Raw genomic sequence first — 16,114 nt, 5'->3', positions numbered from 1 at the left:
AGTGATGTATTGAATGAAGATGTTAAACAAAGATAAAACAAGAAGGAACAAGTTGTCTGTTTAAGAAATTTTTCAAATTCGTATTTTATTTTGAAATTTTAGGACCTATTAATTATTATTAACAATTCAACATTGACATTACAGTAAAGTTGGAGAACAAGCAACCACATGCCAAGTTTGCTCTGGTCTTGGTATCGTCCTTAAAAACAACGACAACGTCTTTGATGGCTGATAACTTAATTTGCTGAAAAAACAGTACAAGTAAGTCAATGCCGACGCACACCAACATCACAAACACTGAATTCATGGTGAACACTATAATTTGTTTGACAAACATCTAAATGGCAAATATTTTTACAACAAATATTTAGTTTAACAAACAATATTATGTTTGGTAAATGTTTGTCCAAAACGGAATTACGGGTTATTGTCATTTCTATAAACATGTTACATTTGTTCATAAAGATAACAATAAACACATTTTAATTAAGTAAATAAATAAATAAGAATGCCTTTATTATTGCACTTTTCGAATGCACTTTTTTCAAATCACAGCAGTACAATCACAGTGCAGTAACATACATCTAAATTGGTCTTGTTTTTAATAACTCTTTCAGTTTTCTTTTAAAATTATCAACAGATACAATATCTATAAACTGTAAGGGAAGGTCATTAAATAGCGAAGGGCCAAAGTATGAAAAGCCCTTCTTCCCAACTTCAAGCCTCACTTTAGGAAGAGAAGCTTTCTATCCTAATGGATGCCAACACACATAATAGTGAAGAATCTAGTAGAGAATCTAGTGGGAATTAAAATTATTTTATTTACATAACAGTTTTGGAGACTATGTTTCCAGCTTAAACCCATGTGGCCTTTTTATACATAACAAGGCACAGTATGATTAATTAAGCCAATGATAAGGGGAATGAATAGAAATGACTCATCCATTAGTTAACAGAGGGTGACTAAGAAATCAACTTCAACTGACAAAATATCCTCTCCAACAGGAAAAATCAATATCGACTACTGTAGTGTCTTTAAATATTAACGCATTCAGCTGCCACTCCCATCTCATTTTACGCTGTAATAAACTCTAACAAAATATTTTATTATTAATTTTAGTTTTTAGTAATTGTATTACAAAATGTGTTTGTTGTGTTGCTGTAAAAAAATTGTAATTTTTTATATATTTTACTCTGATTGTACATATCAATATATGTTTGAAATAACTCTCAATGTGTCGACAATATATTACACAAACTATACTCGATAGAACCTTTTCCTTCTTGAAACAATCATATTTCTTTAGTTACCCTACAATGGAAACAAAATTCTTATAAGCTCCATCATGATAATTAATGAGTTTATTTTATTTTTCAAGAACATGTCTATGTATTTTTACTCAGATCAAACACATGTGATTAATACAATAGTTTTGATCGGTGCACATTTACAAACACTCAAGTTTCTTTGGACAGTTATTAAATTTGTTAATTTACAAAAATTAAGAACACAAAAATGATAAAGTTTTAGGTAAATTTAAATAAAGTAAATGATAAAGTAAGAACCTTTTAAATAAATTGTATTACAGAATTTTTTACGACCTTTGCATTTCTCCTCTGATTATGATCTCTATACTCCAAAACTAACAAATGTGTACATCATGGGATTTTGCAATAATAACAATGCAGACCACTGGTAAACAAACTACTATTAAAAAGCAGTTCAAGTGTTCATCATACTTCTAGATTCAAACAAACAAATAAAATCAATTTCTTTTAAAAACCATTTTTCAACCAGACACATTGGCTTAAATTTTATTTTCACATTGAAGAAGTACTGAATATAAAAACTACTTTAAATTTTTAATTAAGAGTTTTAAATTAACGAACATTTGTGATATTTTTGTTGCTTAATCCATAATGTACATTTTATAATGTTTATACAATCTGTGTAGCCCATATTCTCCAATCACTGGACGAATGTTAGTACAACAAACACTAAAAGTTTTGTTCCGATCTATTTCTGAGATTGGAAAAAACGTTATCCATTTTTATATTTTTCTTGTTATATTATTAAAAGTCAAAGAATCTTTATTAACACATAATCACACACAATAAAATAGGTTTTGTCCATAAATTTAAAATTTAAAAATATATAAAAGTATTAAAAGCTCTATTACCGCTTATTAAAATCAACAGTACTCTCACAGCCAAATAATTCTTTAATAGTATAAAGATTTAAGCAGCCATTTGTACATTCTAGTCCTACACATACTTGTAGGTGTAGTGATAATTTATTGAAAAAGATTATACCATACACTTTGTGTGCTTTGGCAGTTTGTGTGATAATCTGTGTCTTGTGAAATCAATTTACTTTTTTCTATGTGTATTTACTCGGATGAAAAACTAATTTAAGTTGTTTTTATCTACATAAGTGTCTTGAAAATATATAAATTCACCACAATTAAAACTTTAAATTGCTCTGCAGAACACATATCTTAACAGAACTTAATTATGAATCTTTATTTCTGATTAACTCAATCTGTTTGTCATTAAAATAAGATTATTATTAAAGATTATACATCATTATAAATCTTCTAGAGCATTGTGGTGATATTATTATCATTAATAAATCAAAGTAGTTCAACCAATGATTGAAAAATAAATATTTACCACATGTTCCTTGGTCACCAGGTTAGATAGTAAATTTCCCTTATTTTTAAATGTGAGAAAATGGCATTTGTTTGTTTGTTTTCTACTAAATTCTGTACTTTAAAGTTTTTAATATTTTGTAAATTTTAACAAAACCTAATATAAATTAATATTATTTTTAGAATTTAAATACTTGTTAACACTACAATATAATAATGTATATATGAAAGTAAAAGAAAATAATCTTTATTCATAGGTTGCATATTCATATACAACAAATTGCGTCAATTTTAGATATTCTGTATCTAATATAAGTTGGTTTAGCATACTAGTGCTTTTACAATTAAAATGTACAAATTATATACAACAAATTTCACCTCGTTCAAATTTAATATAAAAATATTATAAGGCAAAAAGAAATACATTGATAAGTATCGTTGATTATATATTATGATAATAACAATTGAACATTCTTTTATAACTTTAAGATTCATAGGAATGTACTAGATTTGAAAGGGGTTTGAATTTAAGACGGATAAAATTACCCAACTAACTGAAATAATTGAGCTATAATATTTCAATTCAAAGAAGGTGTAAAGAATAAATAATTTATGGTACATATTACTTCAATGATGTATTCTTACTTTCTGACAACACCCTTAAAAATTGCTTATAAAGGAAAGCAGATCTTGAATATAATAAACAATTTGTTAAAGAATTGTTCTTTTTTTCTTTAGGTAAATTCAAAACAGTAAAGTCCCTTCCTATGTATAACTGATAAAAAGATTAAAAGAAAAATTTAAAAATCTAAAAAGTGTCAATGTGACAAATAACTAGACTTCTTTATTAGAAAAGAAATAGAAATAATATTCAAAACTCAGTAAGTTGTTTTGAGTGTCAAAAACGTTTATACTTACGAGAAGACAATCAAAATAATCTATCTTGTACATGGTGGAAGAGAGGAGGAGGAGAGGTGTTGGAACACCAGCTAACTGGAGTAGTGGTAGCTGACTGTCTGTCCGTCTGGTCTGTAGTCTGTCACTTTCACCACTACAGAGAACTACAGTAACTGTGCCAACCATTCAATGGTCTCGGTCCAATACAGTTCCTCAGAGAATCCCCTCAAGACTCTGGCCTGGCTACTTTTCCAGATACACAGGGTTGTCTTTAGAGATACTGTACCTTACGAGCTAGTTGTACTACATTTCCTCTTGACTTTTGTAACATAAGTACAATAAATAAAACATATTACTCCATTATTTTTGGTTGTATATTTCTACAAGATGCATCACTTTAAAAGACAGTATGATCTATATGCACAAGTCTCTATGTTCCTGATATTGTTGCTTACTACGAGTACCTAACAAATAAATATCTATAACTTTTGTTTATTTCAAAGCTCATTTATTAAGAACTACATATTTTTTACCTGAAAGGTAATTTAGTATGTATAAATAAATGTTTAAACTAGAGTTCTATTCAGTAATAAGGTGTCCCCAGGTCGTGTTAAAGTAGGTTTTTTAATCATAACTTCCTCCAATTTTTATTGTAAGAGCTTCTTTAATGTCTTTGGATTTTTAAGTATTCTAATATTTTAGCCAGTTTACATGAACAAGCTGGAAGACAAATATAGGTATAAATATCAAGTTGTACGCAGTTTATATTGACATTCATAAGACAATGACATAATAAAACTCTAGTAACAAGAATGGTGGCATTTCGAGGTTTTGAGCTCTGAATATTTATACAACTCTTTATAATTGTGTATGTACATCTAGGACAAAATCATGTATCACAAATGAGATTAAAATAAATTTATTTCAACCCCAAAAAGTACTACTTTTATTTGTCACATGTTTCTACAAAAACCCTCGCTTATGAAATGTACTTTTCTACATTTGTTTTGGATTCATTATTAGAATGAATTTTCAAGAGTTACACAAGTGGAAGGTGAGCCTATTATATTGGTTGGCATATATATGGCTTTGAAATTTACAAAGTAACTTTCAATTCTTTCAGAACCAAATGAATTTTTGTCATAAGATTAGAAACCACATATTTAGATCTATTACCAATGGAGTTGTTAAAAATAACAATTTACGTTTTCAGTAAAAAAAAAAAAAAAAGGAAAGGAACTATAGCTACATTCAGTGAAAACGTAAAGCTATAATGTAGTAAATTTACGTATGTGTTTATTATTCATGTTTTTATTTTGACTTCAGTAGGAACAGAGTTTCCACCTCCTTCACATCTAATTAGAAATTGGCTAAGACTATTGGGGCAGGCCTGATCCTGATGACACGGAGAGGCAGACAGACAGACTGTAACACTTCCTGTTCTTCAGCTGTGTCAAGGTCAAGCCAACCAGGCCATTACCGCCATGGCGTCTATAAAATTACTCTGTGACTGAACGCCTATTTACTTATTAGTTACAAAATTGCATAGAAAAACTATTTACCAACAATAATTTATTTATAATGTAACCTAATATAAATAATTTTTTATCATATAATATAAATCATTTATTTATCTAGATATGAATTTAAATAATTTAAAGGTTAAGGTTACATTCCATTTTATCCTGATCAAGGACAATATTGAGGATTTCTTGGTTCTTGATTTTGTCTGAGGATATCTCAAGTTTTCAATCCCAAAAATACTGTAATTTCTCATACACAGAAAATTCAGAAATGTTTTTCTCATCAAGAAAATTAAGAACAACCTTAGAAAATTAATATATGTTTTTTTATCAGCTGAATCGGATACTAAATTGTGATGAAATCAAGCGTGTATATTTTGCTTATGCGCAATCTATCCTGTTGTATGGAATAGTTGCTTGGGGAGGCGCTCGTAAAAACATAATTTACCCTCTTTACATTTTACAAAAATCAGTAATAAAAGCCGGGTTTAAAAAGCCGAAACGCTACCCCTCAAATCAGCTTTTTCAGGAAACAAAAATACTTACAGTAAGGCAGCTGTATATAAAATCGGTTTTGGTCTACACCTTCACGCATCGTGACTCAGTGATAACTGAGGTTACACACCAACATTTCACCAGACATGCACAACATGTTGGTATGCAGGTCCCCAGAGTAGTAACATCTGCTAATTGCACAAATTCTTTCTATGTCGCAAATTTTCTCTACAGAACAATACCTGCCCATGTAAGGGATCTACAGGTTTCACTTAGTTTATACAAAAAACTGATCACCGCCTGGCTGGTGGAGGTGGGGGCTGATTACGCGGAGCTGCTAATCTGCCCTGAGTATACATGAATATGTCAAATTGCTGACTGACACCATCTACACAAGCACTGTGTCTGAGCTGGTCTTCCCTCGTCCATGCGTGTATTGAAATATTAAAGTTCTAAATTTTTTGCAAAGCACTCAATTTTTTAATTGAATTTATTTTAAATTGAACTTTTTATCCTATTTTAAATTAATTGAAGTAGAGGGTTTTATTATTAGTTCATACTTTGTTTTTATGTTTTAATTCATTAATTGTTTTTAATGATTACTTTTTTCGTAAATATTTTTCATAAAGTAAATGGTTAAAAACATCTTTGAACCTACATGAGGAAGAAAAGTATTTCTGTAGTGCTAGTCAAATACGGTGGTTGATGCATTAAGTGTAGTTACAACTATTCTGTAGCAGTCTTAGTTTGCACTTATTTTTATTAACGTAAACTGTACATATATTTCTAAATTTATTTAGTTCTTTAGTGTAATGTGTTTCTTTTTTATCTTTCTTTCTGTTTTTTTATATATTACGTAGTAAGCGCACAGTTTTTTTTAATGGAACTCAGAGCCACGCACAGGATTCGTCCCATGTGGCTCTTTATTCATTTTGTAATGTGTGGTTGATTAACAAATAAAGTCTTTCTGATTTCTGATTTTCTGACACAAGTATTACACAGTGAACTATTGTCATAAAAGTATCCTTAATTACTTAGTCTACTAACAGTCAAGGCCAGCATCACTACTTTTATAACTGATTTAAACTATAGCAATTACATGGATTGTTTCATGGGGGTCTAATTATTATCCGATATCAAGACTCAATTACCTTTAATTTTGATCTTTTGACACAAAAATCAATCACCTTTTCTTGGACCAAAAGGAACCTATGTACCATGTTTCAAGTCTTTATTCGACCTTTCTATCAAGAGTTATCGCATAGACGGACAGACAACTACCCAATTTAAGAAGGCCTTGCTAGGTCATTATTAGTTATAACGTAAAATATTTTATAAGCTATTAAATTAATTACATTTTATATATTTATGCAATGTTCATCATCCAAATATATAGGAAGAATAAGCATATGTAGTAGTTAACAATTAGGTGTCATAGATGAAGAATGAAAATCTTAAGATTTTTGTCACTGAACAAACATGAACTTGGGAGTAGCATCTTGAACCTACCAACAACAAAACAATCATTTGTGTTACTCAGTCCAGCAGCGGTTAAAACAAAAAAATATTCTTCATCATTTAATCATTTCGAATAAGATATTTTTAAATTTGGAATTTTTTACTTAGACAATGAATATTTTAAATTATACATAAACTCAAACATTTAATTCACTTACTTTGACAATCTGCAACATGGTATATTCTCGAATGATGCGATTCTTACGGTTTCTCGATGTTACATCCATGACGGCCCAAGTTAAGCCTCCATATAATGAATGCACTATCAGTAAGCGACAAACTGGCCACACTATTGTTTTCTGGGAGATAACAGGGCCTTGAACTAACTTATTCATAACTGCTTCATGGAGGCAATACTCATATCACATTCTGTTACAGTATGGAAATTGCTTGTGCACTATGTTTATTTATATTGTATTTTTTTCCTTCAAAAATATGTATTCAATCTTGATTCAGTCTGTATGGTTTAAAATCTATTGTTCATTGGAAAGTATGATTCATCTGAGCTCTTGTATTTTTACATAATTTTTTTACTATTATTGTTATTGACATTAATGTATTTTCCACTAATCCTCTCACTATCAATGGCCAGCCAGCCCTGACTCTAGAAGTTGTTATACAAATCTGCTACTACAGGACATGGCATTGAAATGGTTATAGCACTCAACTATGAACAACACTATATGATATCACAAAATCAGTTGGATGAAATGAAAATGAAATGAAAAATGTCTTTATTAGAGGGGAAGTTAGGACTATAAAGTCCTCTCTACCACTTAACCTCGTCTCTACCACTTAACCTCGATGGGGATATATTTTACTTATAAAAAACTGGTTTAAGGTTTAAGGTGATGTGGGACAAAGCTTTCTGCTATTTTAGTATATCTTGACTTCTAATGAATGCACTTAATTGTAGTTAACACCTAGCATTTTCTTCATTTTAACAATACATGATAATTTTTCTCCTATTTAAAAAAATTTTAGTTCAGTAACTTTCAAAATAATACATGAGAATTGAAACGGTTTATTTATATGATTATGGTTGACAAAAACGGGTGAAAACTAACATTTATAATGTATCATAACAAAATTAAATAAATCATACTCAAATATGGCGCAAACGTTCTTCCTTTTATATTTATTAGACACCGTATTTCGTACTTTCAATACTATCAGAGAGGTATGGAAAATTTACTTTGAAACATCATTTGGGTCCTCATGATTTAATTATTTATAATTTTCATACAAATATTGCTTATGTTATTTTTTAATTTTGTAATGTCTACAAACAGAGATATAAATTAGTTTTGGATATTTTTATACACAATAAACAAAACTTTTTTAACATAATAACGAATGAATGAATGAACTTTTATTGTCATATTACATCTTACAAGATCCAGCTATGCTGGTAAGGCATATGACATAGTCAGAAATAGAACAATAATAAATGTTGTCACTGCTACATAATACGAGTATAACCTAATATTATCTGATATTAAAAATTAAACACTATTACTAAGATGCACATAAATGCTGTATGATGATGTCGGACATGAACATGCTAAACACTGACAGTTGTCAAACCTTGGCATCATTAATTATAATGTTAAATAAATAAAGACATTCATCAAACAATTCCCTTTCCCTGGTCTCCCACCATTAGTAGCAATAACATTAATACTGATTTAAAAATAACAAAATTCCAATCAAAATGATTCGCTAACAAATAAATAAACTCTAATATAAATAACAATATTAAAATTTTTAGTTGTGAATGAATAAATTAACTATAAATAAAGTAACAATATTAAATATTTATTAATTCTTATGTCAAACATTTATTTTGTAAAACATTGAGTCAGACAATGTCAAAGTGTAGCACATCGTAATGTAATAGCAATCATTCATTGAAACAATTAACAAATAAAACAATAAAATTATTAACGATTATGGCAAATTCAAAATAACAAAAAGGACATGAACCATTGATTTTTTTTATTATATTCCATTAAATATAACCATAAATTATTGCTCTTGAAAAATATATTCATCCAAAAATTTGGTCTCTCAAAAATATTTCTTTAAACATTTACAACAGTTCAACTTTACAAACATGAGATTGTTGAACATAGTTTTATTGTTATTCTTTTAATTAGTGATTACAGTAAAATCCCGATAATCATCACTGGTATAAGGAACAATAAGACTGCCATTTTGTATACATTGAACCATCTGAGTTGCTGCATTGTGTTCGCCTAACAAAGACCTTTAGTTGTAGAAAAATAGCTGCAGCGGACTCACATTACTATTATTCTGTGTGTCCTAATGTCTCATGTCACAGTGAAGTTGTTAACAACATATAATATAGCTTCAGAGGTAACAGAGTTTAACACACTGCCTGCAGTGGATGCATAGCTAACTTCATGTACTAACAGCCCTAGTGCTTACTACTACTGTACTACATGTCTCATCAGTTCGTCTATGTTACTACTACTCATGTGTCCTAACAGTGTGAAGTTGTTTACAACAACATTTTAACATAGTGGATGCTTCAGAACTTCATGTAGTGTCATAGCTTCAGAGGTAACACACTGCCTGCAGTGGATGCACATTACTGAACTTCATGTACTACATGTATTTAACTACAACATCTTCAGAGGTAACAGAGTTTAACACACTGCCTGCAGTGGATGCTTACTACTTAACTTCATGTACTACACGTGAAGTTGTTTACAACATCAGCTTCAGAGGTAACAGTGAGTGGATGTTACTAGTGTGTCCTAACTTCATGTACTACATGTCTCATTTAACATGAAGTTGTTAACAACATATAATATAGCTTCAGAGATAACAGAGTTTAACACACTGCCTGCAGTGCACTTACTACTGTGTGTCCTAACTTCATGTACTACATGTCTCATTTAACAGTGAAGTTGTTAACAACATTTATTATAGCTTCAGAGGTAACAGAGTTTAACACACTGCCTGCAGTGGATGCACATTACTACTACTCGTGTGTCCTAACTTCATGTACTACATGTCTCATTTAACAGTGAAGTTGTTAACAACATATAATATAGCTTCAGAGATAACAGAGTTTAACACACTGCCTGCAGTGGATGCACATTACTACTACCCGTGTGTCATAACTTCATGTACCACATGTCTCATTTAACAGTGAAGTTGTTAACAAACATATAATATAGCTTCAGAGGTAACAGAGTTTAACACACTGCCTGCAGTGGATGCACATTACTACTACTCGTGTGTCCTAACTTCATGTACTACATGTCTCATTTAACAGTGAAGTTGTTAACAACATATAATATAGCTTCAGAGGTATCATAGTTTAACACACTGCCTGCAGTGGATGCACATTACTACTACTCGTGTCCTAACTTCATGTACCACATGTCCTCATTTAACAGTGAAGTTGTTAACAACACATAATATAGCTTCAGAGGTATTATAGTTTAACACAATGCCTGCAGTGGATGCACATTATTAGTACTTTGTGTGTCCTACTTTCGGTTAAATGTCTCATTTAACAGTGAAGTTGTTTACAACATATAATATAGTTTCAGAGGTATCATAGTTTAACACACTGCCTGCAGTGGATGCACATTACTACTACTCGTGTGTCATAACTTCATGTACTACATGTCTCATTTAACAGTGAAGTTGTTAACAACATATAATATAGCTTCAGAGGTAACAGAGTTTAACACACTGCCTGTAGTGGATGCACATTACTACTACTCGTATGTCCTAACTTCATGTACCACATGTCTCATTTAACAGTAAAGTTGTTAACAACATATAATATAGCTTCAGAGGTAACAGAGTTTAACACACTGCCTGCAGTGGATGCACATTACTACTACTCGAGTGTCCTAACTTCATGTACTACATGTCTCATTTAACAGTGAAGTTGTTAACAACATATAATATAGCTTCAGAGGTAACAGAGTTTAACACACTGCCTGCAGTGGATGCACATTACTACTACTCGAGTGTCCTAACTTCATGTACTACATGTCTCATTTAACAGTGAAGTTGTTAACAACATATAATATAGCTTCAGAGGTAACAGAGTTTAACACACTGCCTGCAGTGGATGCACATTACTACTACTCGAGTGTCCTAACTTCATGTACTACATGTCTCATTTAACAGTGAAGTTGTTAACAACATATAATATAGCTTCAGAGGTAACAGAGTTTAACACACTGCCTGCAGTGGATGCACATTACTACTACTCGAGTGTCCTAACTTCATTTACTACATGTCTCATTTAACAGTGAAGTTGTTAACAACATATAATATATCTTCAGAGGTAACAGAGTTTAACACACTGCCTGCAGTGGATGCACATTACTACTACTCTGTGTGTCCTAACTTCATGTACTACATGTCTCATTTAACAGTGAAGTTGTTAACAACATATAATATAGCTTCAGAGGTAACAGAGTTTAACACACTGCCTGCAGTGGATGCACATTACTACTACTCGAGTGTCCTAACTTCATGTACTACATGTCTCATTTAACAGTGAAGTTGTTAACAACATATAATATAGCTTCAGAGGTAACAGAGTTTAACACACTGCCTGCAGTGGATGCACATTATTACTACTCTGTGTGTCCTAACTTCGGTACATGTCTCATTTAACAGTGAAGTTGTTAAAAAATGTGTTAAACTTCAAACACTTTTATGCTGTGTTTTCTAGTCATTGAATTACAAGATATTTCTCATTTTTTAAATATGTTGAACACTTCCGAAATGATTTTTTTAATTATTCAATATTTTTATGGACAATTAATAAAAATTTCAAACTTTTTGTCTTTTATTGTTTAATCATTCAAAAAGTATGCATTCTACAAGAAACCCTTAAAACGGTTTATATATGTATTAATTGTCTCTTTAAAAGTCGACATCGACCAAAAACAAGAGTCAATAATTGACTGAAGTTCAACATTGTTTTTGTGAAGTAAAACTCAAGGTTGTTTCATTACAGCAGACTCTTAAACCTACTGAAGATCTAGGCCCTGTGTTGTGAATTTTAAGATTTCTCCTACTTATATATATATATATATATATATATATATATATATATATATATCTGAATGTTTCCAAAACTTTCACTTCTACGAACTTTGAGGTTAGATCTATTTCATTCTTATCCTAATCTTGCAGTTTCAGTATTAATTTATATTTTATAATCTATACCAATTTTAATAACTTTCCAGTGTTTAAATAACTCTGAAAAAATGAGTTTGCATTAGATTTTAAAACTTACTCTTATACGGTATTTTTCACTTAAAATTCTAAAATACACGGTATTTAAAAACATTGGGCATTTACCGATTCATGAGTACAAGGGTAATTCACATCCCTGCTTACATATTGCTCCTCTAAAGTCAATTTGACCCACCTGAAAAAGCCTTGTGTATTGGTATTTTCCCATTTTCACATGTCACTACCATATCTCTTGTAGATTGGGAACGACGGATAAATATTATAACAGTCACATCGCGTTCCACCACACTCGATACGGACTGAGTTAGAGCACACCATCTACTCGGATTATCGTATGCCTATTAATTGAGTACCAGCAATAACATTGCAGTACACACGAGCGCGGCACTGGCACAGACGGACCCTTCTGTGGCGCACATTATTGTCAAGTGCTGACACACAGACAGACAGGCGCATGTTTTATGAGCAGCCTTCACTTCGCTCGACCGCAAGTCAAGGCCTCTAACAGTACTGTGAACCAAACACTCCTTAAACTGTGTGTACAGTAAATACCTTTTGTTACAACGTCAGAACAGATCAGAAATTAAGGAAATACAGAAACAACCAGACACGCTATTATCGAGCATGTAGCGTTATATCACTTAATGAATCCAATTTATTTCTATCGGACAGCCAATTAATAGTAATTCAATAGCCAGGGATCGCTTTTTGTTATCAATGGATGCCCCTACTGCTTGCTTTATCAGCCTAGAGCTGTATATTTAGAAACATTATCGTAATAGCAATTAATACGCACACACGTTCAATAATATTATTATTTTCGAAATTAAATAAATTCCAAATATAAAAATAAAAGTATTATTGGAGATGTATGTTTGTTTAGTTTAATTCCCCTAATTATTACTCAGAGTTGTCACTGTATGACAATAGGCAATAATTCTAAACACACGTAAGTCTATTATTTTTTTAAGAAGAAATCTCTTAATTAATTTAAGAATTAAAGGTGAACAATGAGAATATTATTAATTTTATAACAATGTCGGTATTGACGATAATATAATTAATTCAGAGAATTATTATAACTAAAATTTGTCTTAATATATTAGAAATGTTTGGACAACACTAATTGATTAGACAGTTGCCAATTAACTTAATTGGTAAAGTGTAGTAACAAAACCACGCCTCTACTTCATAAATGAACAGCAAAACTTCTACTACCATTACCAATTAATAGATTAATTGTTTCATGAATATTTAATTTCATATATTATACATGAAATATTGTTTAGTATTGCATTTCATATTACCCTACACTAAAACGGGTGTTTTATAAAAGTTAATTTATTAGGAAACATAACTATCACATGATATTTTACTGTATACTATGTAGTATTGTCTTTTAGAAGTATGACTTTGAACCTATAAAACTGTCATGGGGTTTAGAGGATGCCATTACAAATCTAACTGTTAATACAATATTCTGAACTTTTTACTGATTTTAAAACATTTCATTTGAAGAACTACTCTTTGCACTGCTGTAATTTTTGGTACAGTAATTATATTATAAATAAGGCAATAAGATATTTAGGGACACCCTAATATGATGTGTAATGCGTTATTCAACAGCACTAGGTCTATTAAGTTCTAAGCTATACTGCATAACTGCTTAAAAGCTGCACCCTAAGGGAGCTATTCTTCTCCACCCAATTTTAAAGCATTTTTAGACACGATGGAATAACACGGATCTGTTAAAAAACCTAACGAAGATACAATTTTTAATATAGGCTACTTATCACATATTACAATTAATTAGCATGAATGGAATCGTTTTAACAAAAAATATCGTTCATTTGGACAAAAATCAATGTAATATACGTTAACTTCCATACTAGAGATATTGAAATTAATGTTTATCGTATTTTAGTTTGTTCCTATTTCCTGTTTTCAGAATTCAGAGTAAATCCCCCAATATCGTTCAAGCCAATCAACGTAGAGAAGGCGATAAACCTTGGTTATTATTAATGATCTCGCTAAAGAAACCGCCTTGATCCAAACTGCTTAGTGATCTGAGTTGTTCTAAGCAGGGTAAACTAACATACCAGCTCGTATTCTCTGGTATACCGCCAGTCCGCCGCGCCGTCTTCGGGCCGCAGTGTCTGGGAAAGGCAAGTAACCTAAGTGTTTCCGCGATGACAACAGACTAATCGTGGCGCAGTCTCGATTAGGTAACCGCGTCAGTCCAAGTTAGGTCCAGTTTATGGCAAAACCAATTTCTTTCACGTTGTCTTGGTACGGCAAAAATGTCCCTCGTCACTAGCGGCAACCGCCAGATTTGTAACAATAAGAAGTAATTTGTTCAGTGGCAATCCGTACATTTACAATAATGACACAGTACTTTCGTTCAGTTCGACATTTCGTATTTATAACTAACAAACTCGAACGAACTGTATTTTCACGTAAGTTGCATAACTAAACAGTAACTGTGCTAACTAACAATCCTAAAATAAACAATAAAATTATTTACCTGTTTAAGGTTTGATATTTGATGTTAAAATGATGGATTATTGGAATGGATAATAGGATTTCAGTCATTTGTCGTCTCTGTATGTTACAGCATGTGTACACTACATTTCGAAGTTTGAAATTTAACCCCTTCGGGTGTTAAAAACCCTAATAAATAAACAAGCACACAAAAACTCAATAACTAAAAAGCACGGCAATGGACATTCCATTCAAAAATTACGTAACATGTGACTGATACACCAACGGCATGAAGTCCAGACTACAGTACTAGAGACCAAAAGTATTTGTACTCAATAACATTGCAGCTGCTATAGTAATCACGGCGACGAAATCAATAACTTTCAGGAAATCTCATAAACTTTACTGGTTGCCTTAATAACTTCCAGTCATTTCATATAGCTGTCCTTTAACAATGAATGCTCAATTAATTGGGTGTTTTCTAATGTGATTCATGGTTTCCAAATTCTAATTTTTATAATTGAGTATTGCATTCAGAACATTTACATAGTAAAGGCCGGAGAAAAAGGTGGGCTGTAATTTTGCACATGATAAACATTTACCGATACTGCACATATGTGATGATACATGAAGAGTATGACACATTTCAGGAGAAATGTGACGAATTAGATACCTAATGATTTGTTTTGCGTCTCTCTGGAAGACCATTCTCTATTACACATTGCTGACTCCAGTGACATTATTTTACTAAGTTAGTTTTAGTTTTAATGTTTTATAACTTGTATTCCTAAAAAGTATATAAAGCCCTCCCGCCTTCTATTTGTGAAAACTATAACATCACTGAAATATTATGTTCTGGTTTGAATTTTAATGGGTACAACATTTAATTGCTGTATACATAAAAATGCACCACGTTTATACGATTGCTGTTTTTAACTTAATTTTATAATGTAACATTTTAAAAAATTGTGTCATATAATACAATTTGTATTTATGTGTTAAATCTGCTAATTGTACGATATTATGTAAAGAAAACAGATGTTCACTTTGTAACCATTTAACATTTTTTGTAAGTACCTTTTCTAAATGACTAGAAAACCATATATACGTTTTTTTCAGTACCCCTTAAATTGCTACAATAAATCAATTTACTTGAGGTAATATTTTGGGGTCTTTATGTATTTGAAACAAAAATATGATTTTCGAGAAATTTGACAGATGCTACTTAAAATTAGATTAAATTTATGATATGAAATTTTCTTTATAGCCTCGAAAACAATGTGCATA

General features: G+C 31.0%; 2 protein-coding genes and 1 long non-coding RNA gene across 4 annotated transcripts in view; 1 reads left to right on the top strand and 2 right to left on the bottom strand.

The window, feature by feature from the left end:
• Nucleotides 1-16,114, top strand: part of LOC124354201 — a 54,340-nt gene that overhangs the window by 4,352 nt on the left and 33,874 nt on the right. The gene's annotated exons all lie outside the window — the stretch shown is intronic.
• Nucleotides 1-16,114, bottom strand: part of LOC124354199 (calcium-transporting ATPase type 2C member 1-like) — a 110,351-nt gene that overhangs the window by 65,961 nt on the left and 28,276 nt on the right.
• Nucleotides 53-7,955, bottom strand: LOC124354200. Of its 2 annotated transcripts, XM_046804482.1 has the most exons (3): nt 7,243-7,955; nt 3,570-3,791; nt 53-244 (listed from the first exon to the last, which is right to left on the bottom strand). In XM_046804482.1, exons 2-3 carry the CDS (start codon nt 3,732-3,734, stop codon nt 119-121), a joined length of 291 nt encoding a protein of 96 aa, XP_046660438.1. In that variant the 5' UTR covers nt 3,735-3,791; nt 7,243-7,955; the 3' UTR covers nt 53-118. The 2 variants fall into 2 exon arrangements, with proteins under 2 accessions (XP_046660438.1, XP_046660437.1); XM_046804481.1 differs by lacking the exon at nt 3,570-3,791.

Source organism: Homalodisca vitripennis, chromosome 2 (assembly GCF_021130785.1).
Source record: "Homalodisca vitripennis isolate AUS2020 chromosome 2, UT_GWSS_2.1, whole genome shotgun sequence".
NCBI lineage: Eukaryota > Metazoa > Arthropoda > Insecta > Hemiptera > Cicadellidae > Homalodisca > Homalodisca vitripennis.
The sequence above is the reverse complement of the archived record's forward strand: the minus strand, read 5'-3'. Positions and strand labels throughout refer to the sequence as shown.

Excerpts from the sequence above, each read along its gene's own strand:
- LOC124354200 (XM_046804481.1), bottom strand. The coding sequence starts at position 7,419 with ATGAATAAGTTAGTTCAAGGCCCTGTTATCTCCCAGAAAACAATAGTG. Across the intron at positions 245-7,242 it reads CCATGTTGCAGATTGTCAAA|CAAATTAAGTTATCAGCCAT; the intron begins GTAAGTGAATTA and ends CTGTTTTTTCAG.